The 16,201-nt window shown below is 39.6% G+C and overlaps 1 protein-coding gene and 1 non-coding gene across 2 annotated transcripts; one reads left to right on the top strand and one right to left on the bottom strand.

Annotated features, from left to right (window-relative positions):
- Window positions 1–86: 86 nt before the first annotated feature.
- On the bottom strand, window positions 87–9,298 carry LOC107799652 (uncharacterized). Its single transcript, XM_016622792.2, has 4 exons — window positions 9,009–9,298; window positions 7,450–7,503; window positions 3,875–4,018; window positions 87–447 (listed from the first exon to the last, which is right to left on the bottom strand). Exons 1-4 carry the CDS (start codon window positions 9,129–9,131, stop codon window positions 319–321), a joined length of 450 nt encoding a protein of 149 aa, XP_016478278.1. The 5' UTR covers window positions 9,132–9,298; the 3' UTR covers window positions 87–318.
- On the top strand, window positions 8,077–8,148 carry TRNAN-GUU (transfer RNA asparagine (anticodon GUU)). Its single transcript has one exon. It is a non-coding gene; the product is annotated as a tRNA-Asn (tRNA).
- Window positions 9,299–16,201: the final 6,903 nt, after the last annotated feature.

Below are 16,201 nucleotides of genomic sequence, written 5' to 3' on the forward strand. Positions count from 1 at the left end.
CCTATATGCTGATTATACGTCAGCAATTCTTTACCTATTAACAATTCAAATTGAATAACATTCTCAAATCAAGATGTTGAAGAAGATACCTAAGCCAATGGAATTGGTTAATATGGGACGGACCAAGCACTTGTTTAAATACTGATACATTTGATAGACATTTGTAATGTACCCTTCAGTTTACAAATATCTCAAGATTGGATATCATTCTAAATATGTTCAAAACAAAGATAATGAATATTCATCCAAGAGGCAGAAGGAAACAATTTACTGTGGCTGAAATATATGGCGTAAAACAAAATTAGACAAGGGGACAAACTAAACATTATCTGGCCAGAATTCCCTAAAAAATGCTCGCTCAAATTCTTTCTCTTGCATGCGCTTCTCAAACTCTAGTACTTTCTTCATCTTTTTAGAGATTTCCTTTGTCTTCTGTACATCAGACGCCTGAACAAATAGTACCATCGTAAGCAGCGCAATAGGCAAAAGGAAAAGTATAGGCCGATATGCGAAAACATCAAACCTCAAGCAGAGACGTATAGCCACATTAACAAACTCACTACGTAGTCGGACCTAAAACAAAGAGAAACAGCACCAATTTGATGATGAATCCTACCGACACAAATCAAAAATATGATAACCATACTTCATCTTCAAATTATCTAATGGCCAATAAAAACGTGCAATTGCTTGGAAATTGACCAATGCAATTTCTCTGCTTTCAACTTTTTACTTTTACCTGTATTGCATCATATAGGTGGACAAAGTAACTAATTCGCACATCATCAAACTACACGGGGTAGGGATGGTCCAGTAATTCATAGACAAATCAGCACTCAATTTCCTTCAATCCTGTGAAAGAAACCACTTGATCCAAACCCCCAATCTCCCTATGCACAAGGCATACTCTGCTTTACTGAAAGTACTTTTCTCATTTTCTTCTCAACTCACATGTTATATAGAGAGCCACAATCCAATGAACATCGCGATGGAGATTGCAGAGAAAGTCTCAGGCAGTTTCAATGGAAAGAAACATTTTTGGGGACCGCTCTTAGAAGATCAGTACAACAGCTTTAGAAAATATACAATGTATCTTCTTTTTTTAATTCCTTTTTTGGTATATATAAGAATCCAGATAATGTATTTTAGTAATTATTCGCAAAACTTACATAAAAGGTACTAAGGGATTGTTCAGTTACCAATCCCGATGTGGAATCTTGGTATAATTTTATACCGCATTCAATGTGGAATAATAATCTAAGGATTAGCTATCCTCGGATAAAAAGGTAAAATAACAACACTGCTCTTTTGCAAAGACCTTTTTAGCTTTCTCAAAGAAGGTCAAGGTTAAACTGGGAAACCGAAGTTTATCCAGTTTTAAAACCAAACACATATTTAAGATTATACGCCACATATCTAATTTTTCATGCAAAGAACCAAACAAATCTAAGCACTCAATAATCCAGGGATCAGTACGGATTGCTATTGTTGTGCTCTCTACTTTGAAAATGTTTCAACGTCTTTAAGTTTTAATATGCACATGAATATTAAGTTATAGCCTTCCAATGATTTTAATACGTCTCTATGATTTTCAATGACACAATGCATATTTTATGAAATGAAAGAAAGAATATGATATATTGCCATTGAGCTAAGCATGAAGATTATGATGAATGGCCAAAAATGCCAACGAAAAGAAAGATTTTATGAATGCTATGAAGAAATGATTTTTGGGAGTATTGTTAAGTACCGAGAAGGTGAAAGTCCAAAGAAGCATTCACCCGAAACTACACATGCCGGTGTAAGTAAGACGTTGGGTTCGAGTCCCAATGCATCCGGGTAAGACGATGTGTTAGAGTCCCAGTCGCACCAAACCCAAATTGATCACCCTCACTGGGACAGGAATGCTAACTTAAGTTCACGTCGATCCACACAATATTGTGGTGAGACGGCTTAGACGATCGTACCGAGATAGGACGCCATGCCGCGCACATCCAAGGCAGTTTGGTTCACTTGAAGGCACATCAAAGGCCGATAGCCAAGGAAGTCCATCGATTGTCTAGTTTGGGATCAGGCTCGCGGATTCTAGCGAGGGGAGGGTGATTGTGCAAAATAGAGCCGACCCTTTACTGGTAGTAGAAGTTGAGGAGAAATCGTATGATGATCCATTCTTGGCGCAACTGAAGGAAGGAATTCATAAACACAAGACTACGGCTTTTTCTCGTGGTGTGAATGATGGTACGTTAAGGTACCAAGGGTGATTGTGTGCCCCTTATGTAGACGGCCTTAGAGAGAGAATCATGACTGAGGCTCACAATTCCAGGCATTTCATACTTCCAGGTTCTACGAAGATGTACCATGATCTTAAGGAGATTTATTGGTGGAATGACATGAAAAAGGAACATAGCCGACTTTGAGCCTACGTGTCCAAATTGTCAGCAAGTGAAGGCCGAGCACCAGAAACGCGGTGGGATGGCACAGAACATAAAGATTCTAATGTGAAAATAGAAAATGATCAATATGGACTTTGTGGTAGGTCTACCTCGCACGCCTTGCAAGTTTGACTCGATGTGGGTGATTGTAGACCGACCTATCAAGCCTACGCCTGCTTTCATACATCAAGACAATTCATGCCTAGGTTCCAACTTAACTATTGAATATTTTAATGATATATGTTTTTAAAAGTAACTAAACAAAGAGTAGAATTAAAAGGGTAAATTAGTCAGATCGTAATTCTTTTACATTAATGATAAATAGGTTAAAAGAAGTGTTACTAGAAACTCAAAATAAGGGAAGTCAGCGTTATGAAGCCATAAGCGTAATATTGTAAACAACAATAGAAGTCATTGTTATGAAGCCATTTAAACCACAATCAATGTTATGAAGCCAAACGTGAGGGGATATCTCTAAAATTTTCCCTAAAAAATTTCATCAAAAGAATTTTGCCACTTTATTTTGGCTTCTCACTCTCCCAAAGAGAGTAAAATACATTCTTTCTGGCACATTGGAGCTTGGGGGGGGGGGGGATTAATTCCACTCTGAAATAGTTTAGAGGGGGTAATAAGATCCTCACAAAGATGAGCTTTGTAACTGAAAATCCGTCCTTAGTTTAGGAGGGGCTTTATGCCTTTTCCCTATTTTTTACTTTCTCACATGGACCGGGACAAAGTATGCAATGATATAAGTGGAGGAAAAAAAAGCAAAGCAACTTTCATATAACTGTAAAACTGGATTCTACAAAAAAATTATTCTAGCCTTGTCGAAAAGCCTCCAAAAGTATGGGTCACAGAATCTATTATCTCACCAGTGCAAAGATAAGTTCTATGGAATTGTATTAAAGCATTATAGCATCTCATGTTAAATATTCCAAAATATTCATTGCTTAAAGCTTATGTTAAGAGAACTTCTTAATTGGTGCTTTACATAACCACACCTTAAAGGGTCAAATTTCAAGAAATCTAGGTGGATCTTCCATACTATTTTCTATGGCCATCAACTTTCTCCAAACCCAGACATTAGATCAGCTCTATTTCAGCCAAAGGACCGTTAGTTAATCCCTTTCCCTATTGTAGGTTAATAAAACTTTTTCCTACATCACTTTCCCTCCCGCCAAAGCACATGTCCTTTAGCAAAGTTCAAAATTGTTGCACTTACAAACATCAAGCACTTTTTGTCACATGTGGCAACTGTATCTATCCCTGTCACTGAAGAGAATGGAAGGATCATATGTATAGGTTATTTATGTTTGGAATTCGTAAAGGCATGTTAAATTTCTACTTAAGCCTGCCAACCCAAACTACAGAGCAAAATGCATTAAATAGCATCAATTTTGAAACAAATGCTATAATACGCATTCAGAGCAATGGAAACTTACTTTTTCTTTCTCCCCATCTTTTACAATCCTCCCGCCCAAGGAAAGCCCGGAACTTTTATGGTGCTCTGCTGCCTTCTTTGACTTCTCTGCTCCCAAGCCTCTCTTATTTTTCTTGATATAAGTTGGCACAGGTTCCAATCTGCCCTGTTAAGGCCACAAGCATATCAGAAACAACTTCACATTGCAACACAATGCTCTAGGGATTCCAAAAGTAAAGACAAATTACCTACATCACATTTTGATAGAAGAATCAAATGACCATAATGTTGGCTTGCAGCTTGGCTAGCCATTCTTTTTAAAGGTTGTTAGTGGCCAAATCTCTCTTGAAGGGTGAGCAGGGTGAGTGTAACAATCGGACCAGTCGTTTTGAGCTCTAGCATTACATTCGGTAGATTGAGCAGTGTTGTCAAAGGCTCGTTTAAGGCGCGCTTAAACCCTGAAGCTCAAAAAAGCTCAAGGAGGGCGCTTCGCCTCGCTTTAGTTGCACTTCAGTGTAAGGCAAGGCACTAAGGCATGCGCCTCATCGCCCATGCGTTCTCTCTTGAATCAAGAGGCACTAAAAAACAATTATAATCAGAAATAAGTGTATTACCTGCTAAGGGAAACATTATAAATGAATTTGTTACTTTGTTCTTAAAATACATATAAATTTTTATTTATTTCCTTCATTGCGCCTTTTTTAACTCACACTTTCTGTGCGCTTTGCGCTTAAAGCCCAAATAGACCTAGAGCGCTTTTTAGAGTTTTTCGCCTTTGACAACACTGAGATTGAGATCTTGAGTAGCTTCATATGATGCAATATGACTTGAGTATATGGTTGGTTTTGACTTTCGACAGGTTCGGGATTGATTTGGAAGAGTGATTCTCAATTTGGAAGCTTTAAGTTGGAAGAGTTGACCAAGGTTTGACTTTTGAGTAAACGACCTCGGAATCGGGATTTCATAGTTCCAACAGGTTTGTATGGTTATTTTGGACTTGAGCATACATTCGGATTTGGATTCGGAGGTTCCTAGAAGTTTTTGGCTCTATTTGCCGAAAGTTAATAATTTGAAGGTTTGGAAAGTTCATAGGTTTGACCGAAAGTAGACTTTGGTGTTATCGGGGTCCGTTTGATGTTCAGAGACTTTGGCTAGGTTCATTTAGTGAACTGGAACTAGTGTGCAAAGTTTGGTTGTGATCCGGAATGTCTAAGTGTGATTCGAACGCGTTTGGCGAAGTTGGAATGTATGAAACTTAAGAGCATGATTTGATCTTCGATTCTTCATTTTGATGCTATTTGTGGTGCTTCAAGCCTTTGGATAAGTTTGGATAATGTATTTGTATTTGTTGGTATGATTGGACGGGGTCACGAGAGGCTTGAGTGTGTTTTGGGTCATTGATTGAAAGTGTAGTTAAGTTAAGGATTTGGAGTTTGACAACGGTCAATATCGGGTCAAAACAATCTCCTTTCGGTGTTTTGAGTGTGCGAGCAGGTTTGTAGCGTGTTTTACGATTGAAATGCATATATGGTTTGTTTCTGGGAGGTTCCGAATAAGTTTCGGGTGCTAAAACTAAGATTTTGCAATTGCTGAATTTTCTGGTGTGACAATCCCGAAAATACCGGTTATGTCCCTGAGTTCGTCCATAAATTTCAGTCTTCCTTTAAAACTTCAAAACATCAAATCTCTCTCATCTTAAGACCAAAGTGAGTGATTCAAAAGGCACCCAAAGATTGTGTTGGGCTTGCCAAAGATGAGTTTCAGAATCATCTAGCATCTGATTCGGGTGGGGACAACTGCTGCATTTTTTAATTATTTCGGGATTTAGTCACTTTTTCTCATAATGTTTTGGAGCTCGAGAAGAGGCGGTTTTGAGGAAATTTTCATCACTACTTTGTGGGTAAGTTGACTCTGCTTAGCTTCCTTACTAGCTTTATAAGATTTTCAAAACTAATTTAGGTTAGCTTTGTAATTTGACTATACTTAGCTTCCTTACTAGATTAAGGGTATTTTGGTCATCTAGCCTAAATAGCACTCTAGTATAAATAGTCTATTCCTCTCATTTTGAAAAGAAGCTTATGATGGATTGATAAACAAAGACAAACCTTGAAAGGCTTAGGGTATTTTTATTTTCTCTTTATTTACCATGTTTTCTTAGATTATCTATGTTATGTTAATCATGTATGAGTTCATGTTCATACTCTTGGATTATTTTTTGTATTTGAATGTTAATTCGTTGTTATAGTTGATATATCTAATAGGGGCTTTGAATTGCATTCTTTACTTAGCTTAATCCGTGTTACTTGTTCTTGTTCTTGTTCTTCCTATATTATTGTTTATTATAGGAATTCAAGGAGTTTAACTAGTTCATAGTTAAACTCTTGTCTTTCTCTATTTTAAACCCTAATCTCTTATCTTTTTGATTCTGTGTATTTTTGCTATCTCTGATTCCGTATTATTATCATTGATTAAGTATTTATGATATTAAATTGAAATTTATTCTGTATTATTATTTATATCATGAAACATTTAAAGGCTTGATAATTGGAATCTTTTGTTGCTGATGAGTGTTGGCTTGCCTAGCAAGCAGTTTAGGCACCATCACGGCCTTGATAAGATTTAGGATTGTGGCAGTGAGGAAGCCAGATAGTAGGTGCATGGGAATGGTTAATTGTTGATGCATTTACCACGATCTGCATCAACATAGGCCGACAAATCAGGCACATGAGAAAAAGAGGGAAGAAGTCAAAAAGGATGTGTGCTATTGATGGAGGTCCACGAATGGGTATTACCGAAGAGGGCGAGTGCAAGAGGAGAAGATAAAGCACTGGACCAAGAAAAAAATTGAGAAGGTGATACAAAGGCGCTAGATAAAAGTCTCTGCTTTGCAAAGAAACACTAAAATACTCCAAAACAAGAACTAATGTTTGGTGTTGGTTGACCATACCTATGAATTTAGCATGTGGCCATGCAAAAGGATATCACGATAGGTCAATAAATTATCATTGGATAACTTTTATATCCTTTTAATATATGCGCTGCACCTCCTCTCGAATATACTATTTTGTTGAATCGGTAACTCCTCCCCCCCCCCCCTTCTTTTTGGGATCAGTACCCCCTCTCAGATGATTTAACGAAAAGATTAAAAGGCGAGCGACGACTTGGTATGTACACTCCTCTCCGTGGTCCAGAGATAAAAGTTCTTTTTCCCCTTCTCCTTTGTTGTTTTTTTCTTTGATGAAAGTCCAGAGATTAAAATCTTTAAAGGCACAACTAACTTTTTTTAAACTGACAAAGAATAAATCATTCCCAACATGTGCTTAACCATCAAATCAGATTCAGTCGCAGAGCAGGAGTTTCAGTTAACAAACAACCAGATAAAATGGTAAATGCCAGAAAAGACAATCTCAGCACGCAATGAAATTGCAAAAGCCTCGCATAGTCTTAAAACTAAAAGAACAGATCCGTTCAATAAATGCAGAAAAGTACAACTAATACATCAAAGTTTAAACAGGAAAAAACAAGGGAACTGAGTAGTAGATGAAATAGAAGGAGATGGTTAACTCAAAAGAATTGAAAGGAAAAGGAAAGCAGTACCTGTTCAGCAATGCCAAGTCCAGTTCCTTCTCTCCAGCCATGCTTTTTCAACAGCTGAAGAAACAAAGAACCCTTATATTTAGTATTTTATAAAATGTAGGGGGAAGTCGAGACGTCAGCAAGATGGTTAACATGGAGGTCAGGTCAAACTCATCACAGCATGAGTTATATGTCCAATATAAAATATTCATGCTTGGACCGGTGCCTTAACTGCCCAACTCTACCTAACAATAAGAGTAATATTCTCCTGTTTTTTTCTCTGTATCCTTTATCTCAATCCGAAAAGATTGAAAAATCATCACAAACCTCCCTTATTTCTTTTCTATTGCAATTTCTGGATTATTATATGATGATTTTTGAACTTTCCATATATAGAAAAGAAATAGAAAGAGATAGACTAGAAACGACATATGTTATGTCAATGACACCAAAGGGATATTAAATGAATGGAATTGGGATATGGATGGAATATAATGAAATAGAGCCACTTTGAGGTTCTCTCCGAAATGAGGCATGTAAGGGAGCCACTACGAAGAAGTTCCGGGAGTTACGAAGGAAGCTTCGAGCTCATATTGGTCATGGGTTGGGAACGGGAATTGAATTCTATGAGATCGAATCTCCTGTTGTTCCTCAGTAGCTCAGTGGTAGAGCGGTCGGCTGTTAACCGATTGGTCGTAGGTTCGAATCCTACTTGGGGAGATTTGATTGATTCTGAATTAAAGAATTCAGAATAAAGGGGCTCGCTTTGCCCGTTAAGAGTAGGTAACCCGTTCCCTGTCTTTGTTTCTATTGCATTCTATCTCATCGTATCACATTCTGTTCTGCGAGATTAGAAAATCACCATCAATACTTTTTGCTGATTTAGTTTACTATTTAATTTGCCCAGGTTGTTTCCCTTATTTTCCATGACCATATTTTTGTTCTACAAAATAATAGATTATAAAAAAGTACATGAATATATGGAGTCATTTACTGCATAAAGAAGTACATGAATATATGGAGCAGATTACAAAGAATTACACAAGCATTTGGTCGTTGTTATATATATATAGAGAGAGAGAATGGCCTATGTTTTACGTAATTAAGTGGCTTTAGTGCCATCATTTTGATGAAAAAGCTAGTGTTCATGTTTTTCCGAAGTCGGGATATTTTAGTAAACTTATCAGTACAGTACTATATAGTTAAATCAAACAACAAAAATGCTATTTAACAGCAGCAAAACATACAATATATCCATACGTTGTATCCATAGAACGATATAATACAATACAGTACTTATAAAAGGATAGGTAACAATGATCCAAATAGAGTGAAAAGAGCAACAAATAACAAAATCGCTAGCTTTTTTTTCCTGAGCAGCTTGCCCACTAAAAGATTTAAAAGAGATTGATCAAATACAAACAAGAATTCTCTTACGTATTTTGTTCCTAGGTTCAGACTGGATTATAATGACTTTAATTTGAAGAAAAGCACTGTTTACTTAAAACATTCTTTAATAATTAAAGAAATACTATGATTTTCCTACTGCTTGGGGAAAAGCTAAAGGAGAGAGGGCAGACCTTAAAACCAAGGTTGGAGGAATGAATAGGAATTGAGGTTGAAGAAGCACCCGTTTCGGCATAACTCATAGACAGTCCCAAGCCGGCGGATTCATACTCTACTCCTCCTCCACCCGATCTCATATCTTTGAATTCACTTTCTTATTTCTCGTTCCTACGAGCAGAAACCAGAATCGGAAAAAAAAAAACAGAAGCCAGAAATTCTTCTAAACAGCAAAGATGGAAGAAATTTGAGTGACCGAACCACCTCCTTCAACCTCAAAAATTGTCTCTGCAATTTCTTTACAATTAGTTACTTTTATTTAGCAGTACCAGAAGAATAAGTTTACAATTATCAAAACACAGACATCCAAAAATTGTGACGTGGCAGAAGGATAGGCTAAAGTGCACAAAAGGTTACATAGACTGTCATGTAGGGGAAAATCATTTAGTAATGACGTATTTATTCAATTAAGAGAAGATCCTGTCAAAATTCTTTTTTATTCTTTCACGCTACTAAAACCTGAAAGCACAAGGCTTTGGATTCTGTTTGGGAAAATTCACTTTTGACTTTATCAACGCTTCCATGTGTAAATTACCATAAAGAATTAGAATACTCCAAGGAACGGGCCAAAAAATATCTTTGATATAGGCAAGCCACGTTAGCACCATGATAACCTTCATCGGACGCCACGTGCTATCAGTAAGGTCTCAACAAAGATCCGTCCCAGGTCAAAGTAGCCCTGAAGCGACGAAAAGTGTGGTCGAAGAGTCACCAAAGATCAAGTTCGTGAAGTCATCGCAGATCAAGGTCGAGGTCGAGCATCTTAGACAGAGTAATAACGCCTAATTTTAACATAGGACATTTTAAGATAGAACACAAAAGAGAATATTCTAGTGGATATTTTCTACATCTCTACTATTAGAGTTTCTAGGAATATGTTCCTTATAAATAGAAAGAAACACAATGAAATGGGCATGAGATATTCATTTGTAAGAAATCACATTGACTTTATAGAGAGAATCTGATCATATTACAAGCATACAAAAATAACATTTTCACTAAGATTCATGTTTAGCTTTTTAGTGTTCTAAGGCTCATCAATCATTCTTCATTGTCATGAAGAATATTCACACATCTCAACCCTTTTCGGGTGACTCACACGCTTCTATTTACGTAAATGTCATTTATTGATATTTATCACTACTTAATGCTATCTTCCATCTTTTTGGATCATTGAATATTGTTATTAGTGCTCACATTCATTACCATTCGATCAATATACATATCATCTATCATAAAACCAATAACATTATCTTTTGGATATTATTATTAGCAAAGATTGATTCTTCATTATTTAAATCTATTTGGTTGAACCAAGATTTATATTTTTGGTCAAACAATTTGGCGCTGTCTATGAGGACTTTTTAGTTAATCTTTTAGTTTCCTTTAGATCTACAACTCTCGTGAGTCACTAACTTAACAAACCTCGAAGATCTTTCTTTTTCTTTGCACGTACGGAAACCTACATGGTAGGTAACCAAGGAGATAGGAGTAAAGTGACAAGTGATTTCCCTAGGAACCTCATGAATGCAATCAACTAGGGGTAGACGTGGTCGGTTCGGTCGATTAATATGAAAGTACGGTTCGGTTTTCGGTTTTATAATATTAATAACCAAATCAAACCAAAGTATTTACAGTTTGGTGCGGTTTTTCAAGGTTCGATTTAATTATTTTCGATTTAATTTTTCGGTTATTTAGGGTGCAAAATTTTTCTGTGTTGACTCATAGACTGCTCGCTTTTCTAGTACATTGTAACATTGGAAATCTTGCATACTCTACGCTTCAGCAGGCAGCAGCTAATTATTGGATCCTCTATCATCCGTCATTTTCTATTGTTGTTTTAACTTTTAATAATCAAGACCAATAATATTGACATGTGTTGAAACATCTCCTTAGACTTTGCTACGTGGTTTGATTGGATTGCCTCCTTCAAATGGTGTCTTGCCACAGTCCCCTATGCATACTAAGAGCTTGGATGTTCTTAAGAAACAGGTAAAACATAGCCAAATTAATTTGTGAAATGTAATATATGCTACTGATTTAGTTTTAATTAACGTTAACCAGCTGATTCGGAAGAAGATGGTTGAAAGTGCAAAGGTATGTTCAAACTTAATATATTAATATCCGATGAGTATGAGCCATATCTTTGATTTTCTTAACTCGTGTCTCATAACTTCGATTTTTCAGTTTAACCGAAAACCGAAACACCAAAATCGTAAACCGCACCGAAAATCGAAATTTAATAATTTAAAAATCGTACACCGACCGAATAACCGATTAAACCGAAAAATTAAAATTTTCGATTCGGTCGGTATTATGCCCACCCCTACTATCAACGAGAGCTTGAAACATTAGGCGATGATGTGACACGCACTGCCTCCCCCAGGCGCGAGAGGTCGCCTCATCCCCATTGTAGCATGACAAAACCAAACGAAAAAAGGACCTCTACGTCCAAGGGGAAGAGGCCCCACCGGCCATGAAAAAGCTCCTCGAAGCGTGGTTGACCGATATGCTGGCAAGCGTGCTCAACAACTCTATTCCATGCATGACTACAGAGACCACGAAAGCCCATATAGTGCAACGAGCAGACAAACAGGGCGACCAACCAGACCCTCCAACACCAGGTATAACTCACAATGTTACTAGCAATACAGGTGATAACACCTTCGCCGTTGTTCTGAGGAGGATGGAAGAGATGGAGAACGAAAACAAATCGCTCAAAGATCAAATGACAGAACACCAAGAACGAGTCGACAAGATACCGGGCGCCCCTAAGCTACTACCAAAGAGGGACGTCGGTAGATTCATAGAGCAGTCGTACAACGAGGAAGCGGCCCCACATGCCATACCAAAGACCTTCAAAATGCCATTGTATCTCACGATATACGATGGAACGATTGATCTCGAAGATCACGTGACTCATTACGTTACCGCAGTGAAGGGCAATGACCTCACCAAGGAACAAGGTACCTTTGTTTTGCTGAAGAAATTCGCGAAACTCTTACGGGATGGGCATTAACATGGTACTCACAAGTACCAACCCTCTCCACAGAAACCTTCGAAGAAATGGCCGATAAGCTTGTAACGGCGCATGCCCGAGCCAAGAAAGCTCAAACGAGAATAAAACGATATATTCTCCATTAAGCAGTCCTTTAGAGAGGGACTTCCTCGCCCGAAACAACAGGGTAAAGATGACCCTACCAAACATGTTCGAGGGGATGGCAGTCGCGACTTCTCAGAACGGGTTGAATAGAGATGGTTCAAGGGCAACCAGTTAACTGCTGAGCCGGTTGATGAAATATTTTTCCAACCACTTGGGACGAAATCCATAATGCTTACTGTGCCGAAGTCCGAGCAGATAATGACGACCTTAACGGACCAACTCGGTGGCTTGTCTCAGTACAAGCTGAGTCTAGGAAATAATGAAGAGATAACATAATGAGGGAGTACCCAGTCTCACAACCCAATAGGGAGCGACATCAGCCATACAGCAGGGGGCCCACCCCACCTCCTTTGCGCTATGATGAAAACCCGCCCAAGCCGAGAACAGGGACTCACCGGAATGAGAGAGGTATGCCCTCATTATTATATAACTCACATTTTTTGTGTGTCGCCTACAGAAATAGTCTATGCTCTGGAGAAACTCGGAATGAAAGTGAAGTGGCCACCCAAGATGAGGTCTGATCCAGGCACAAGAAAATACAACGCCCTCTCGAGTTCCACCAAGAGCACGGACACAATATAGAAGACAGCATCGCCCTCAGGCAAGAGGTCGTGAACATGTTGCAGTAGGGACACCTCAAAGAGCTGTTGAGCGACATGGGTAGAAATAACTTCGCCAAGGGACGTGAATGCCAAGGTCCTCCAAAACCACCATCACCAGCTCGCACCATCAACATGATCATCAGCGGCAAGTGAAGTGGCCACTCATGGATCCTGCCGCTCACAAGCTCACAAGATCCATCACCCATAAATGGTATGACGGACTCCAAGAAAGTATCATCTTCGACGAGCCAGATCTCGACGGTTTGACTTTCCCTCACAATGATGCTCTCGTCATTACTTTGCGCATTTTAGATACTGATGTCAAACATATCATGGTGGAAGATGGAAGTGGAGTGTGCATTATCCATCCCCGTGTCCTCACCCAGATGAGACTCGAGTACAAGATAGTGTCGTGCTGCATCACACTAACAGGTTTAAATAATACAATTGAACGGACGTCGGGAGAAATTATACTCCCAGTCTTGGCCGACGGCATAACGCTAGAGATGACATTCCACATCATGGATCAGGCCACCACATATAATTCTATAGTAAGGCGACCACAGATACATCCCATGAGAGTTGTCCCCTCCAGTTTATACCAAGTAATCAAGTTCCCAACACCTTGGGGGATATTCAGCATACGGGGAGAACAACACACGTCCTAGGACTGCTTCAACATCGCCTTGGACAAAACGACAACCCAACAGAAAAAAGACAAGAAAAAAAAGGCATAGCAATCAACAGGGCCGAGGTCGGCACAAGAGGGGACCAAGGACGTCATCACGAATCCTGAAATGGTCAAAGTCACGAACTCAACTATAGAAGACCTCAACCCCGTTCAATTAGATCCCATCAACTACAGCAAAACGGCCTACATCGGCAGCAAACTTCGATAACTAGGTAAATTTAGTCAATTTTTAATAACTAATGCAGATTTGTTTGCCTTCAGCCATGCAGATATGCCAGGCATCCCTAAGGAGATCACCACACACAAATTAAATGTTGATTTCGACATACTTATACGATAGACCATCTTAAGGAAGAGGACCACATAGACCATCTTAAGGAAGCTTTCGACATACTTATACGATACAGAATGAAACTGAACCCAAAGAAGTGCGTGTTTGGCGTAGCCTCGGGAACGTTCTTGGGCTTCTTAGTGTCACAACGGAGGGTAGAGGTCAACCTATACCAAATAAAAGTTATCGAAGGGATACCAGAGCTCCTGACTACCAAGAAACAGTTCCAAAGGTTGACTAGTCAAATCGTTGCCTTATCGAGATTCATCTCCCAGTCATCTGACAAATGTCGCAAGTTTTTTTTCATACTCAAAAAGGATAATGGCCTCGAGTGGACTCCCAAGGGTCTACAAGCTCTGCGAGAATTGAAGGTGTATCTGTCATCACCATCTTTGCTCTCGAAGCCCAAACCTGGGGAACATCTCTTCATCTATCTGGCCATATCCGAAGTAGTAGTGAGTGCATTCCTGATCCGAGAAAGTAAAGGTACGCAATCTCCCATTTATTACATTAGCAAAACACTCATCGATGCCGAGACGAGGTACCCACACCTCAAGAAACTAGCCATGGCACTTGTCGTAGCTTCACGAAAGCTCAGGCTTTATTTCTAGTGCCACCATATCTCGATCGTTATTATCTTTCCTCTAAGAGGAATTTTACATAAACCTGAATTATCGGAGAGGCTGGCCAAATGGGCCATCGAGCTAAGCGATCACGATATCACGTATCGACCGCGAACGGCAGTAGAGTCACAAGTGCTTGCTAACTTCATTGCAAACTTCGGCGCAAAGATAATGCCTGAGGTCAAGAAGGAAGTTGTCCAAGCTTCTCTCCAAACACAAGACCTATGGGTTCTGTACACCGACGGCGCATCCAACTCCCCCGGATCTGGACTGGGACTCGTACTCGAGGTCCCCACCGGCAAAGTAATCCGCCAGTCTATAAGATGCCCAGATATGACTAACAACGAGGCCGAGTATGCGGCCGTGATTGCAGGATTGAGACTAGTACTCAAGTATGGGGCGAAGCAGTTAAAACTATGTTGTGATTCCTAGCTCGTAGTCAACCAAGTTGCATGGACTTTCCAAATCAAAGAACAAAGGTTGCAAAAATATCAGACCGAGATCTGTAAGCTGCTGCCCAAATTTGACGAATGCTAGCTTGACCAGATCCCGCGTGCGTAGAATGTTGAAGCAAACGGCCTCGCCAAATTGGCCGCATCTACCAAAAGCCTCACGACCGGGGATAAAAGTGTAATCCACCTCCTCAACTCGTCGCTAGACCAAATCGAGGTAAGATCTGTAAGTTTAACATGGGATTGGCGCAATCGTATTATCTCCTACTTATAGGTTGGCACACTCCCAAACGACAAGAAGGAAGCCAAAAAACTAAGAATGCAGTCAGCCAGATACAAACTCCTACACCGTGACCTTTACAAGAGGACATACGATGGCCCTCTGGCGAAATGCTTTGGCCCAGACCAAACCCAGTGCGTCCTCGAAGAAGTCCATGAATGCCATTATAGTGCTCACTCCGGCAATCGAGCACTCGTTAGGTGTTTCATACGGGCAAGATACTATTGGCCCACCATGAAAAAGGATGCCTCGGAGTTCATAATAAAATACGAACAATGTCAGAAATACGCCCCAATAATTCACCAAGCAGGCGAACATATCCACTCAGTCACCTCTTTGTGGCCGTTCATTAAGTGGGGAATGGACATTGTGGGCCCTCTCCTAGCAGGGCGAGGTAATGTACGATTCATTTTGGTTTTAACTAACTATTTCTCTAAATAGGTGGAAGCAGGAGCGTTCACCCAAATACGTGAACAAGAGGTAATCACCTTCATATGGATAAACATCATTTACCGATTTGGCCTACCCAAAAAGATCAACTGCGACAACAGATCCCATTTTACGGGAAAGAAAATCGCTGAATTCTTCGAGAAATGGCATATTAAGAGGATAATTTCAACCCCGTATCATCCGGTGGGTAACGGGCAGGCAAAATCCTCCAACAAGTCCATATTAAACATCATGAAGAAAAAGCTCAAAGACGCCAAGGGACTGTGGCCGGAGATACTCCCAAAAGTATTATTGGCGTATAGAACTATCCCGAAGACGAGCACAGGAGAGACACCCTACTCTCTGGTCTATAGGACCAAAGCAGTCATACCAGTCAAAGTCGGAGAACACGGCTTAAGGTACTCCCACAAAAGCGGTACTAGAAATGATGAGAGTAGAAGGCAGGAACTCGATGAGATCGACGAACGAAGAGATATGGCATACATAAGGATGGTCGCCCAGAAACAACAAGCAGAACGTTATTACAACAAGAAAGCAAAGGTCTGACTGCTCAAAGTT

Source organism: Nicotiana tabacum, chromosome 19 (assembly GCF_000715075.1).
Source record: "Nicotiana tabacum cultivar K326 chromosome 19, ASM71507v2, whole genome shotgun sequence".
Lineage (NCBI taxonomy): Eukaryota > Viridiplantae > Streptophyta > Magnoliopsida > Solanales > Solanaceae > Nicotiana > Nicotiana tabacum.

Coding starts and splice junctions, on each gene's coding strand:
- LOC107799652 (XM_016622792.2), bottom strand. CDS start 9,131: ATGAGATCGGGTGGAGGAGGAGTAGAGTATGAATCCGCCGGCTTGGGA. Junction 4,019..7,449: donor GACTTGGCATTGCTGAACAG/GTACTGCTTTCC, acceptor TGGCCTTAACAG/GGCAGATTGGAACCTGTGCC. Junction 448..3,874: donor AAGATGGGGAGAAAGAAAAA/GTAAGTTTCCAT, acceptor CTATTTGTTCAG/GCGTCTGATGTACAGAAGAC.